General features: G+C 40.0%; 1 protein-coding gene across 1 annotated transcript; it reads left to right on the top strand.

The window, feature by feature from the left end:
* The first annotated feature begins 1,985 nt into the window (after positions 1-1,985).
* Positions 1,986-3,354, top strand: LOC129628252 (RNA polymerase II subunit A C-terminal domain phosphatase SSU72 like protein 5-like). The gene is made up of 2 exons (XM_055547667.1): positions 1,986-2,717; positions 2,818-3,354. The coding sequence occupies exon 1, from the start codon at positions 2,103-2,105 to the stop codon at positions 2,685-2,687; it is 585 nt and encodes a 194-aa protein (XP_055403642.1). The 5' UTR covers positions 1,986-2,102; the 3' UTR covers positions 2,688-2,717; positions 2,818-3,354.
* Positions 3,355-13,676: the final 10,322 nt, after the last annotated feature.

Below are 13,676 nucleotides of genomic sequence, written 5' to 3'. Positions count from 1 at the left end.
GTTTTTTAGATATTATTAAAACACATAAAGCTACATTAATTAATTATTTTTGTTGTTCAGTTGCTCAATCTTGTGTGATTCTGCGACCTCATGGACTGCAGCACGCCAGGCTTTCCTGTCCTTCACTATCTCCCAGAATTTGCTCAAACTCATGTCCATTGAGTTGATGTGCCATCCAATCATCTTGTCCTCTACTGCCCCCTTCTCCCGCCCTCAATCTTTCCCAGAATCAGGGTCTTTTGCAATATGTTGGATCTTTGCATCAGGTGGCCAAAGTATTGGAGCTTCAGCTTCAGCACCAGTCCTTCCAGTGAATATTCACAGTTGATTTCCTTCAGGATTGACTGCTTTGACCTCCTTGCTGTCCAAGGGACTCTCTAGAGTCTTCTCCAGCACCACAGTTCAAAAGCATCAGTTCTTCGGTGATCAGCCTTATTTATGGTCAAAATTATTAAAACACATAAAAGCTACATTAATAAATTATAAATTCCAGTAAAACTTTCATTTAGATTCAGCCACTATTAGTATTTGGCCACATTTCCCTACCTCCTTGCCTCCTTCCCATACCCCCGCCCCCTCCACTCCTGGCCCTGTCTCTTTCTCATTCTTAGTCTGATTTTTCTGTTGTGCCATTTAGCAAAACATGCAGTGTCATGACCCTATATTTAGCTGTAACTTCTTAAGGATAATCTCTTACATATATAGCAGTGCAATGACCAAGTCACAATATTTCACATTGATACAACACTATAATCCAAAATATAGAACATAGTCAAAAGTCACCAATTGTCCACAAATTCTTCTTAAGAGTGATTATTTTTTTATCAGATTTACATATCATATCAAATTGTCACATACTTACTTTCCTTCCCGAAGAAGGAGAGTCCAGTCAAGTGACATCCCAGGGACTGTCAATGTCCAGCCAAGTTTCAGAAACCTCTGCCATGGGTAAGTCTTTGGTGGACATCACACCATCCAAAGGGCTTTTTGTATGTCACAGATCTCTGGGCTCCACTTCCAGATTTTCTCATTTTGTGGTGTGGAGTCTAAAGTTGCCTTTTTCATATATTCCAGGTTGATGTTAATGCTCTGGGTCCCAATTCACACTTTGAAAAGGCTGAGTGTGTTTACTGAGATTGCCGTGTGACAATCACTATCCTGATGGAGACACAAGGATATAAAATCTTGGGCTTTCTAAGTGGATGTTTTTCTTGCACCATTTTGAAGGGATGGGAATGTCTCTCCTTACTGTTTCGTGTCCCATTTATAATTTTAAAGTCTATATTCTTTGCTAGGTCAACGGTACAAAGTAACAAAAGAAATGGAACCAAAAATTGCTATGTTCAGCATAGAGTGGTCAGACAGAGCTCTCCCCGAAGACATGGGAAAGCCAGTGGAGGCTACTCTAGTTCTTGGAGAATCAACATGAATTCAAGAAAATCAAATGGAGGATGTGTAATGTTGTAACTCCTGCAAACACTATCAGGAGGGTTGTTTTATAGGAATCACTTTTTACACTGGTGAATCATTTTATTACTTATGGGTAAAACTATCTGTATCCTCTTATGATCGACAGTTACAATTCTAAAGTATCAATTATAGGGAAGAAAGAAAAACAACGCTTGCAATTTTATATATAATTGAATTAAGTGTAAGCTTGGACATTTCAAACATGTTTTTCACGTACATGTTCTCAGGTCATTGGAGGGGGCTGGTGACAAGCTTGGGAGTAGTCTAGGTATTTTGCCTAATATCAATAGTAGCCCTACCCACAATTGAACCAAAGGGCTAAGTGGAGATTTCAAAACACACCCATGGGGTGGCCACACCCTTTTGGAAAATTAGATTTTTAGGTGATAATCACCAGATTGTTCTGATGCCTGAACTGATCCTTTGGTCAGAGCCCACTATTCAAATCCAATTACTCAAGAGTTAACCCAATTATCAATCAAAAGTTCCCCTCCCACCTGGGGTAGGTGACAATCTGTTCTTTGACACTAGATTAGTCTGAAGAACTTGACCTAGGCTGACTTCTCCCTGGCTTCTGCCCTTAAGAGACTCTAAGACCACCCATCAGCCTGGAGTTCCAAGTGGCCAACATAATGTCATTCTCCACACTCAGGGTGGCTGTGGTCTGTATGAGCAACATGAGCAGGAGCATGGAAGCCCACAGCATCCTCAAGAAGAAAGGATTCAACGTCAGGTCTTTCGGAGTGGGATCCCGTGTGACACTGCCAGGACTGGCACCCAACCTCCCTGTGGTATATGATTTCTCCACCACATATGAGCAGATGCGCAAGGACCTTCTCTGCAAAAACAGAATGCACTACAGGAGCAATGGGGTGTTACAGATTTTGGGGAGAAATGAGAGAATCAAACCTGGCCCTGAAAGATTTCAAGAGTGCAGAGATCCCTTCGATGCCGTCTTCACCTGTACTGAGAGAGTGTATAAAGTGGTGGTGAAAGATCTGTGTGCTAGAGAACAGAAGACCTGGCAGCCTGTGCATGTGATCAACTTGGAAATAGAGGACACCATGGAGGCAGCCACACTTGGAGCTCTGATCATCTGTGAGCTCTGCCAGGGTCTCCAGCAGGAGGACGATATGCAAAGCAGTCTGCCTAAGCTGCTCCAGGCATCGAAAAAGAAAACAGGCAAGAGTTTTCTGCACACTATCTGCTTCTACTGAAGATCTTGGCTGGATTCAGTTCCTTTGTTGGTAAGAACTTGTGCCTGGACTTTTGGGCTAGCTGGTATTTTCTGTGAGAAGAGTCTTCAAAGCCCTTTTAACTCAAAACCATCTGCATGATTTTTTTCAGATATACCCCACCCAGGGCAGGAAGTGGAAGAGAACATCATTGCATGGCACAAGAAACATGGACTACCAGCAGACACCTGAATGCTTTCAATTGGATAGATGATGGTGTGGGTACTTAATCTGGAAGCTCACATGGCTCTGCAAGGAATTTAACATGAGGACTCCCTTTTCCTGATGGACAAGCCAAGGCTGATCACAGAGTGCCAGACAAGTGATGTATTGGATATTCCAGCAATACAAAACAAACAAAAAACATTTTCTACTCCATTTATTTATAGTGATAAAATTTTCCTTTTGCTCTTTTGGAGTGGTATACAAATGTGAGTTCTATTTTTTTAGTGAGATAGGATTGTATTGAATGTTTGAACTTAGACATATGTTTTTTTTAGGTTGTATGTTCTTTCACTAATGCTGATTTCCTTAGAAACTCAGGATAGATAACTGGTGGCTTTTATTACTAAAATCCTGGCATGATCTGTTCAATTAAATAGTTCATTAAGTGAAATAAAATGAAATAAAACCTCTAATTTAAAGAAAATGTGTCTTCTCATTTGTGATAGGGGATGGATCTTACCAACTGAGCCCTTTGGTTTCTTATTGTTCAAGCTATATAAATTCCACAATATATATTTCACCACATATAATACATATATTCCATGAGATATAATGGTCATCTGAGTTAAATTCACCAATTCAGGTCCATTTTAGTTCTTTGATTCCTAAAATGTTGATGTTCATTCTTGCCATCTCCTGTTTGACCACTTCTAATTTATCTTGATTCGTGGACCTAACATTCTAGGTTCCTATGCAACATTGTTCTTTATAGCATCAGACTTTACTTCCATCACCAGTCACATCCACAACCGCGCGTTGTTTTTGCTTTGGCTTTGTCTCTTCATCTTTCAGAGAAGCAAACGGCAACCCACTCGTATTCTTGCCTAGAGAATCCTGTGGACAGAGGAGCCTGTTGGGCTGCTTTCCATAGGGTCACACAGAGTTGGACATGACTGAAGAGACTTAGCATGCATGCATGCACTGGAGAAGGAAATGGCAACCCACTCCAGTATTCTTGCCTGGACAATCCCAGGGACAGAGCCTGATGGGCTGCCATCTATGGGGTCACACAGAGTCAGACATGACTGAAGTGACTTAGCAGCAGCAGCAGCTTCATTCTTTCTGCAGTTATTTCTCCACTGATCTCCACTAGCATATTGGGTACCTACCGATGTGGGGAGTTCATCTTTTGGTCTATCTTTTTGCCTTTTCATACTGTTCATGGGGTTCTCAAGGCAAGAATACTGAAGTGGTTTGCCATTCCCTTCTCCAGTGGACCACATTTTGTCAGAGTTCTCCACCATGACCTATCCATCTTGGGTGGCCCTATATGGCAGGGCTCATAGTTTCATTGAGTTAGCCAAGGCTGTGGTCCATGTGATCAGTTTGATTAGTTTTCCATGACTGTGGTTTCCATTCTGTCTGTCCTCTGATGGAGAAGGATAAGAGGCTTATGGAAGCTTCCTGTTGGGAGAGACTGACTGTGGGGGAAACTGGGTCTTGTTCTGTTGGGTGAGGCCATGCTCAGTAAATTTTCAATCCAATTTTCTGTTGATGGGTGGGGCTATTTTCCCTCCCTGTTGTTTGACCTGAGATCAAACTATGGTGGAGGTAATGGAGATAATGGCAACCTCCTTCAAAAGGTCCCATGCACACACTGCCACACTCAGTGTTCCCGACTCTGCAGAAGGTCACAACTGATCCACACTTATAGCAGAAACTCTTGGACACTCACAGGCAAGTCAGGGCCAGTCTCTGTGGGGTCATAGCTCCTTTCTCCTGGGTCCTGGTGCACACAAAGCTTTGTTTGTGCCCTCCAAGAGTCTGTTTTCCCAGTCCTGTGTAAGTTCTGGGGGCTCTATGTTGGGGTTAATGGCGACGTCCTCCAAGAGAGCTTATGCCATATCCAGGTCTGCTACACCCAGAGCCCCTGCCCCTGTGGCAGGCCACTGCAGGAGACAAACACTCAAAGGCAGGTCTGGCTCAGCCTCTGTGAGTTCTCCTGATTGCACAAGGTTTTGTTTGAGCCCTCCAAGGATCTCTGGTGGGTATGGGATTTGAGTCTAAATGCGATTTTGCCCCTCCTACTGTCTTGTTGGGGCTTCTCCCTTGCCCTTGGATGTGGGGTATCTTTTTTGGTGGGATCCAACATTCTCCTGTAAATGGTTATTCAGAAGTGAGCTGTAATTTTCAAGTTCTTACAGGAGAAGATGAGTGCAAGTGGGCCCAAAAGCCACTTTTAGTCAACAAAAGAGTCTGAAATGTAAGACTTGGATGCAATCCCAAAAATGACAGTGTGATCTCTGTTTGTTTCCAAGGCAAACTATTCAATATCACAGTGATCTAAGTCTATGCCTCAACCAGTAATGCTGAAGAAGCTGAAGTTGAACTGTTCTATGAAGATCTACAAGACCTTCTAGAACTAACCCCCAAAAGATGTCCTTTTTATTATAGGGGACTGGAATGCAAAAGTAGGTATTCAAGAGATACCTGGAGTAACAGGCAAATTTGGCCTTGGAGTAGAAAATGAAGCAGGGCAAAGGTTAATAGAGTTTTCCCAAGAGAACACACTGATCATAGCAAAGCAAAGATGTTCTCCCCTCCTCACTTGTTCTTTGATTATAAAACTATAGGCCAGTAAGTTTCAGGGTTGTGGATTTTTGAGTTTTACCAAGAGAATGCACTGGTTATAACAAACATCCTCTTCCAACAACACAAGAGAAGACTCTACACATGGACATCACCAGATGCTCAATACTGAAATCAGATTGATTGTATTCTTCACAGCCGACTCTGGGGAAGCTCTATACAGTCGGCAAAAACAAGACTGGGAGCGGACTGTGGCTCAGATCATGAACTGCTTATTGTCAAATTCAGACTTAAACTGAAGTAGGGAAAACCAATAGACCATTCTGGTATGACCTGAATCAAATCCCTTATGATTATACAGTGGAAGTGACAAATAGATTCAAGGGATTAGATATGATAGACGGAGCACCTGAAGAATTATGGACAGAGGTTTGTGACATTGTACAGGAGGCAGTGATCAAGACCATTGCCAGGAAAAAGAAATGCAAAAGGGCAAAATGGTGTTCTGAGGAAGCCTTACAAATAACTGAGAAAAGAAGAGAAGCTAAAGGCAAAGGAGAAAAGGAAAGATATACCCATTTGAATGCAGAGTTCCAAAGAATAGCAAGGAGAGATAAGAAAGCTTTCCTCAGTTATCAATGCAAAGACATAGAGGAAAACAATAAAATGGGAAAGACTAGAGATTTCTTCAAGAAAACTAAAGATACCAAGGGAATATTTCATGCAAAGATGGGCACAATAAAGGACAGAAATGGTATGAACCTAACAGAAGCAGAAGATATTAAGAAGAATTGGCAATAATACACAGAAGAACTATCCAAAAAAGATCTTCACAACCCAGATAATGAAAATTAAATAGAAAATGCAAAATTCTAAAACTCCTAAATGACAACAGAAGAGAAAATCCTGATGATGTTGGATTTGGTAGTAACTTTTGTGATAAGACAATATCATAATCACTGCAGAACTGAACATTAAAACAACAATGAGATGCCATTGCACACGTAATGAGATGGAGAAAATCCAAAATGTTGACAGCAGCAAATGCCAGCATGGATGTATAGTAACAGGAATTCTCATTCATTGCTGGTGGGAATTCAAAATGGTATAGCCACTTAGGAAGACAAGCAGCTTCTTATAAAACTAAGCATACTCTTACCATACAGTCCAGCAGTTGCACATCCTGGTATTTACCCACACGAACTAAAAATCTATATACACCAAAAAACTGGTTCATGGTCATTTATAGCAGCTTTAGTTATAACTGCCAAAACTTTGAAGCAATCAATGTGTCCTTCACCGAGTGAATGGAAAATACACTATTAAAAATGAAATAAAAGATATTCAGGTTGGAAAAGGACACTTAAACCACTATTTCAGTTCAGTCGCTCAGTCACGTCTGACTCTTTGCGACCCCAGTGACTGCAGCACGCAAGGCCTCCCTGTCCATCACCAACTCCCAGAGTTTACTCGAACTCATGTCCATTGAGTCAGTGAAGCCATTCAACCATCTCATCCTCTGTTGTCCCCTTCTCCTCCTGCCTTCAATCTTTCCCAACATTGAGGTCTTTTCAAATGAGTCAGTTCTTCGCATCAGGTGGCCAAAGTATTGGAGTTTCAGCTTCAGCATCAGTCCTTCCAATGAATATTCAGGACTGAGTTCTTTTAGGATGCACTGGTTGGATCTCCTCGCAGTCCAAAGGACTGTCAAGAGTCTTCTCCAACACCACAGTTCAAAAGCATCACTTCTTTGGTGCTCACTATTAATAAGCCACTATTTGTTAATAGATTATTAACAGATAGAATGATTGAGTATGTAGAAAATGCTAACAATCCATACAACACTGAAACAGATTTAGCAAGGTTTTAGGATAAAAGTTTAAAAAACAAACCATATTTTTAAATACTAGTAGCAAATAGTTTCGGAGAAGGCAATGGCAACCCATTCCAGTACTCTTGCCTGGAAAGCCCATGGACGGAGGAGCCTAGTAGGCTGCAATCCATGGGGTCGCTAAGAGTCGGACACGACTGAGAGACTTCACTTTCACGCATCGGAGAAGGAAATGGCAACCCACTCCAGTGTTCTTGCCTGGAGAATCCCAGGGACGGGGGAGCCTGGTGGGCTGCTGTCTATGGGGTCGCACGGAGTCATACACGAATGAAGTGACTTAGCAGCAGCAGCAGCAAATAGTTTAAAGCAAAATTATAAACCATTTCATTTATTATAGCACAAAAGTAAAGATGATTTCCAACAGAAACTCTACAAGCCAGAAGAAAATGGCACGATATATTTAAAGTGAAGAAAGGGAAGAACTACAACCAAGAATAATCTACCCAGCAAGACTCACATTCAGGTTTGGTGGAGAAATTAAAATCTTTCCAGACAAACAAAAGTTAAGAGAATTCAGCACCACCCAACCAGCTTTACAACAAGTACTAAAGGAACTTCTCTAGGCAGGAAACACAAGAGAAGGAAAAGACCTACACAAAATAAACCCAAAGCAATTAAGAAAATGGTAGTGGGATTATACATATTGAAGTGAGTGAAGTCGCTCAGTCAGTCCGACTCTTTGCGACCCCATGGACTGTAGCCCACCAGGCTCCTCCATCCATGGAATTTTCTAGGCAAGAGTACTGGAGTGGGTTGCCATTTCCTTCTCCAGGGGCTCTTCCCGACCCGGGGTCTCCCGCATTGCAAGCAGACGCTTTACCGTCTGAGCCACCAGGGAATCCCTTACATACTGATAATCACCTTAATTGTAAATGGATTAAATGCACCAACCAACAGACAGATTGGCTGAGCAGATGAAAACATGTGCATGTATGCACTTCTGCATACCACATCACTCCATTTCACTCCCCAAACTGTATGCATTTATTTTATACTGTTAGATTAATCATGTTTCCATTATGGCTTGCAACTGTAATTATCTTCTATTTTTTTGTTTTGGTCTGGTTATTTATTGTGAAAACTGATAAACATCTTTACTATTGTGATTATGCAACCATTATTCACTTAATATCATTGTATCATGATTGGTCAACAGAAAATAACACAATTCTATTTCACTAAAACTACCATTTAATAGAAAAGCTTGTAATCACTTTTTAAAGTCCAGATGCATATCAGGATTATCCTTAAATATTTTGAAAAATACCGATGTCCAGGTACTGCTTCTCTTCTACAAAACACCGGATGTGTTTCTAATAAGCAAGCATGTTTAAAAACAAGTGGACTATATGATGATCTTTTACTTTTATCTAGTTTGCTTCACTTTTTTTATTTCATATTCAGTGCTCCCATTTCATTTAGTTTGTTTTCCAATTTCTCTGTCTCTTTTTGATGTTATTGTTCTTTCTTAAGCCTTTATCAAGTGTAGTAAGGCAGCTTTATATGCTATATATATGGGTATACATACATATACCCATATATATAGCATATATAATATATATATTGCCTAGCTAAAAAATTTATGATATTTCCATTCCACTTGTTCAACTTAGTATGAATAGAATGTTAGATTTCTAATTTATATTCGTTCAAACTCTTATAGTTCCATGTATTTTGGCATCTAGTATTACTGTTAACATTCTAGAAAATTTATTATCTTCAGTTCAGTTCAGTTCAGTCACTCAGTCATGTCTGACTCTTTGCGACTCCATGAATTGCAGCATGCCAGGCCTTTCTGTCCATCACCAACTCCCGGAGTTCACTCAAACTCATGTCCATCGAGTTGGTGATGCCATTCAGCCATTGCATCCTCTATCGTCCCCTTCTCCTCCTGCCCCCAATCCCTCCTAGTATCAGAGTCTTTTCCAATGAGTCAACTCTTTGCATGAGGTGGCCAAATTACTGGAGTTTCAGCTTTAGCATCATTCCTTCCAAAGAACACCCATGTTCTTTGAATGGACTTAGAATGGACTGGTTGGATCTCCTTGCAGTCCAAGGGACTCTCAAGAGTCTTCTCCAACACCACAGTCCAAAGGCATCAATTCCTCGGCACTCAGCTTTCTCCACAGTCCAACTCTCACATCCATACATGACCACAGGAAAAACCATAGCTTTAACTAGACAGACTTTTGTTGGCAAAGTAATGTCTCTGCTTTTGAATATGCTATCTAGGTTGGTCATAACTTTCCTTCCAAGGAGTAAGCGTCTTTTAATTTCATGGCTGCAATCACCATCTGCAGTGATTTTGGAGCCCCCCAAAATAAAGTCTGACATTGTTTCCACTGTTTCCCCACCTATTTCCCATGAAGTGATGGGATCACATGCCATCATCTTCATTTTCTGAATGTTGAGCTTTAAGCCAACTTTTTTACTCTCCTCTTTCACTTTCATCAACAGGCTTTTTAGTTCCTCTTCACTTTCTGCCATAAGGGTGGTGTCATCTGCATATCTGAGGTTATTGATATTTCTCCCTGCACTCTTGATTCCAGCTTGTGCTTCTTCCAGCCCAGCATTTCTCATGATGTATTCTGCATAGAAGTTAAATAAGCAGGGTGACAATATACAGCCTTGACGTACTCCTTTTCCTATTTGGAACCAGTCTGTTTTTCCATGTCCAGTTCTAACTGTTGCTTCCTGACCTGCATATAGATTTTTCAAGAGGCAGGTCAGGTGGTCTGGTATTCCCATCTCTTAGTGATTAAAAAAAAAACAAATAAACAAACTTGAATGAGGCTTCAAAATTAACCCAATATTGAGAATATAAAGAAATACTTTGCTGTTAAAAAAACAGGAAATTAACAAGTGATACAGTATTATTAACTGAAGTACAGATTTTTTGTTCACCAAATTTTGTACATCTTCCCTCATAGCTCAGTCGGTAAAGATTTTGCCTGCAATGTAGGAAACCTGGGTTCAATTCCTGGGTTGGGAAGATTCTCTGGAAAAGGAAATGGCAACCAACTCTAGTGTTCTTGCCTGGAAAATCCCACTGACAGAGGAGCCTGGCGGGCTACAGTCCACGGGGTCACAAGAGTCGGACATGACTTAGCGACTAAACCACCACCACCACCACCACCACAGATTTGGTTCAAATTTCACAAAATTTTATGATACTGTCCATTATTTGTTTTCATACCTTATTCAAGGCCCCATATTGTATTGAATTGCACTGAGCAGCTTCAGCCTCATGAAACAAAGTCTGTCAAATTCTGTTTTCACTTTTATTCTATTACAAATAATTTCTAATTTTCCTTGTTACGGCCCTCTTAGATACACCCATCGTTTAAAAGTGGACATTTAATTTCTAAATACAAGGGATTTTATTTAAGGTATCTTTAATATTAATTTCTCATTTTGATTCTAATTTCTCATTTAAATGCTTTCTTCGTTGCAATCACCCTTGGTGCTTTTTTCAGTCTAACTTACTGAGGCTTTCAAAGGCTAAGTTCAAAGTCTCTCTTGGTAAATGTCACATTGCACTTGAAAATATGTGGGTTATTGTCAAATATCTTTTAATATTGATTTCTAACATAATTTCACAGTGATAAGAGAACAGATTCTGTATGATTTCAATACCTTTAGAACATAAAAGTTTTGCACCTTGCTTTATGTCCCTAGATATTTCCCAGGGCCTCCTAGTTTACAGTCTGTAGGGACTTGAATAGAATTTGTATGCTACTGCTGTGTGAAAATTGTATACATTTCATATATTTTGAATTGGTTCACAGTGCCTTTCAGGTCTACTATATCCTTCTCCTTCTCTGTATATTCATTATATTAATTTTTGAGAGTTTGATATTGAAACTCCAACTAAAATCTTAATTTACCTACTTAAAAAAATAAGTACAATATATAGAGGAACTACATGTATTTCCCAAGTCTCCTGTAAATGTGTTATCATACTTTCATAACTTAAAAAAAATAAAAAATTTAAAAAATAAATATATTGCAGTAAAGTCATTTTAAAAGGTAGACATGATAAATTACCCCAAAACTTTTACAAGTTAATAGCTATATGTGGGAAAGAAAAGGGACATGGTCCAGTTGGAAGGGTGGTCAACTGAGCAGAAAGCAGCTTTGAAAGAGCAAAAAGTCTAATGACCCTGAAGAGCACTGGGAAGTGTTAATAGACGTGGGGTACTTCTGCAGCCTGTCAATGAGTCTCAGGGATTGCTAACAGAATGCTTACAAAACCTACTGAGTTCTATGGTTTTTCCGGTAGTCATGTACAGATGGGAGAGTGGGACCATAAAGAAGGCTGAGCTTTGAAGAACTGATGCTTTTGAATTGTGGTGCTGGAGAAGACTCTTGAGTGTCCCTTGGACAGCAAGGAAATCAGTCAATCCTAAAAGAAATCAACCCTGAATATTCTTGGAAGGACTGATGCTGAAGCTGAAGCTCCAATACTTTGGCCAGTTGATCTGAAGAGCTGACTCATTGGCAAAGACTCTGATGCTGGGGAGGATGGAGGGTAGGAGGAGAAGGGGGTGACAGAGGATGAGATGGTTGGATGGCATCATCGCCACAATGGATGCAAGTTTAAGCAAACTCTGGGAAATAGTGAAGGATAGGGAAGCCTGCAATGGTGTGGTCCATGGGCCACAAAGAGTTGGACATGACTTAGCGACTGAACAACAACAACAATCTTAAATTCAAGTCTATTTTAATAACTCTGCATCCCCGCCCACCCCCCCCACTTTCATTTACTATTTGACATCATATTTTACATCTTTTTGTTTTATTTGTTCCCTAACAACTTATTTGGATATACAAAATTTTACTCCTTTAGTCTTTTATTTTCCTTGGTTGCACTGGGTCTTTGTTGCTGCTCATGGACTTTCCCTAGTTGTGGAGAGCAGGGGCTACTCTTCATTTTAGTATGAGGGCTTCTCATTGCTGTGGCTTCTCTTGCTATAGAGCATGTGCTCTAGGGCATGGTGGCTCCAGCAGTTACTGGCTCACAGGTTTAGTTGCTCTGAAAATGAGGTATTTTCCCAGACCAAGGATCCACTCTATGTCCCTGCATTGGTGGGCAAATTCACAACCACTGGACCAGCAGGGAAGTCTCTCCTTTTCTCTTTGTAACCTTCCTGTTAGCTTTTTTTAAAAATATAAATTTATTTATTTTAATTGGGGGCTAATTACTTTACAATATTGTATTGGTTTTGCCATACATTAACATGAATCCGCCACAGGTGTACCTGTTAGCTTTATAAATTGTTGATATACTACCTTACCTCTGTACTTGATGTACCATTGAGATTTTTCCTTTTGTAATTTTCACATTTCTAATTGCAATATTTTCTTTTCTACTTAAAGAAGTCCTTTTAACTTTTATTATAAAGCTGGTTTGCTGGAGCTGAACCTCTTTAGTTTTTGCTTGTTTGAAAAACACTTTATCTCATCTTCAAATCTGAAAATAGCCTTGCCAGGTACAGTATTTTGTTTTTTTCCATTCATTACTTTGAATATTATTATGCCACTCTCTCTTCTGACCTGCAAAGCTTCTGCTGAAGAGTCACCTGATGGTGTCATGGGAGTTCCCTTGTATGTAGCTATCAGTAGTTGTCTTTATCTTGCTGCTTTTAAGACTCTCTCTTTATCTTTAATTTTTTCCATTTTAATTAAAGTGTGCATGGATGTGGACATCTTTGGGTGCATCTTGTTTGGGACTCTGTGCTTCAGGGACCTGGATGTTTGTTTCCTTCCCCAGGTTAGGAAAATTGTCAGCTATTATATCTTCAGATAAGTTCTTTCCCATCATTATCTCTCTTTTGATTCTAGACTCCTATAATGCAAAAGTGTACTTGAGATTGTCCTAGAGGTCACTTAAAACTTCATTTTATTTAATGCTTTTTTTTTCTTCATCTTAAGTGCTTTCCACTACTGTGTCTTCCAGTTCACTGATTACTTCCTTTTTTTCAGTTCAGACGCTCAGTCCTGTCTGACCCTTTGCGACCCCATGAACTGCAGCACACCAGGCCTCCCTGTCCATCACCAACTCCTGAGTCCACCCAAACCCATGTCCATGAGGTGGAGAGCTAGGGGTCTTCCTATTCCATCATCTTGGCCATGAAACACAATACAAATTTAATTCAAGTCTGTTTAAATTACAAAGAAATGCTTTTGTGTAATGTGTTTTTAAAACAATTAACATGTAAATCTTTAAATTGTGCTGATTGAAAACAGGATTGATATTTATTAATTTCCATAAAAATAGAACCACAAATATTTGGAGTAGTAATACCAACAATTGATTTATTAGA

This window comes from Bubalus kerabau, chromosome 15, assembly GCF_029407905.1.
Source record: "Bubalus kerabau isolate K-KA32 ecotype Philippines breed swamp buffalo chromosome 15, PCC_UOA_SB_1v2, whole genome shotgun sequence".
In the NCBI taxonomy this organism is placed as follows: domain Eukaryota; kingdom Metazoa; phylum Chordata; class Mammalia; order Artiodactyla; family Bovidae; genus Bubalus; species Bubalus kerabau.
Note: the sequence above shows the minus strand (reverse complement) of the source record. Positions and strands in the feature narration are given on the sequence as shown.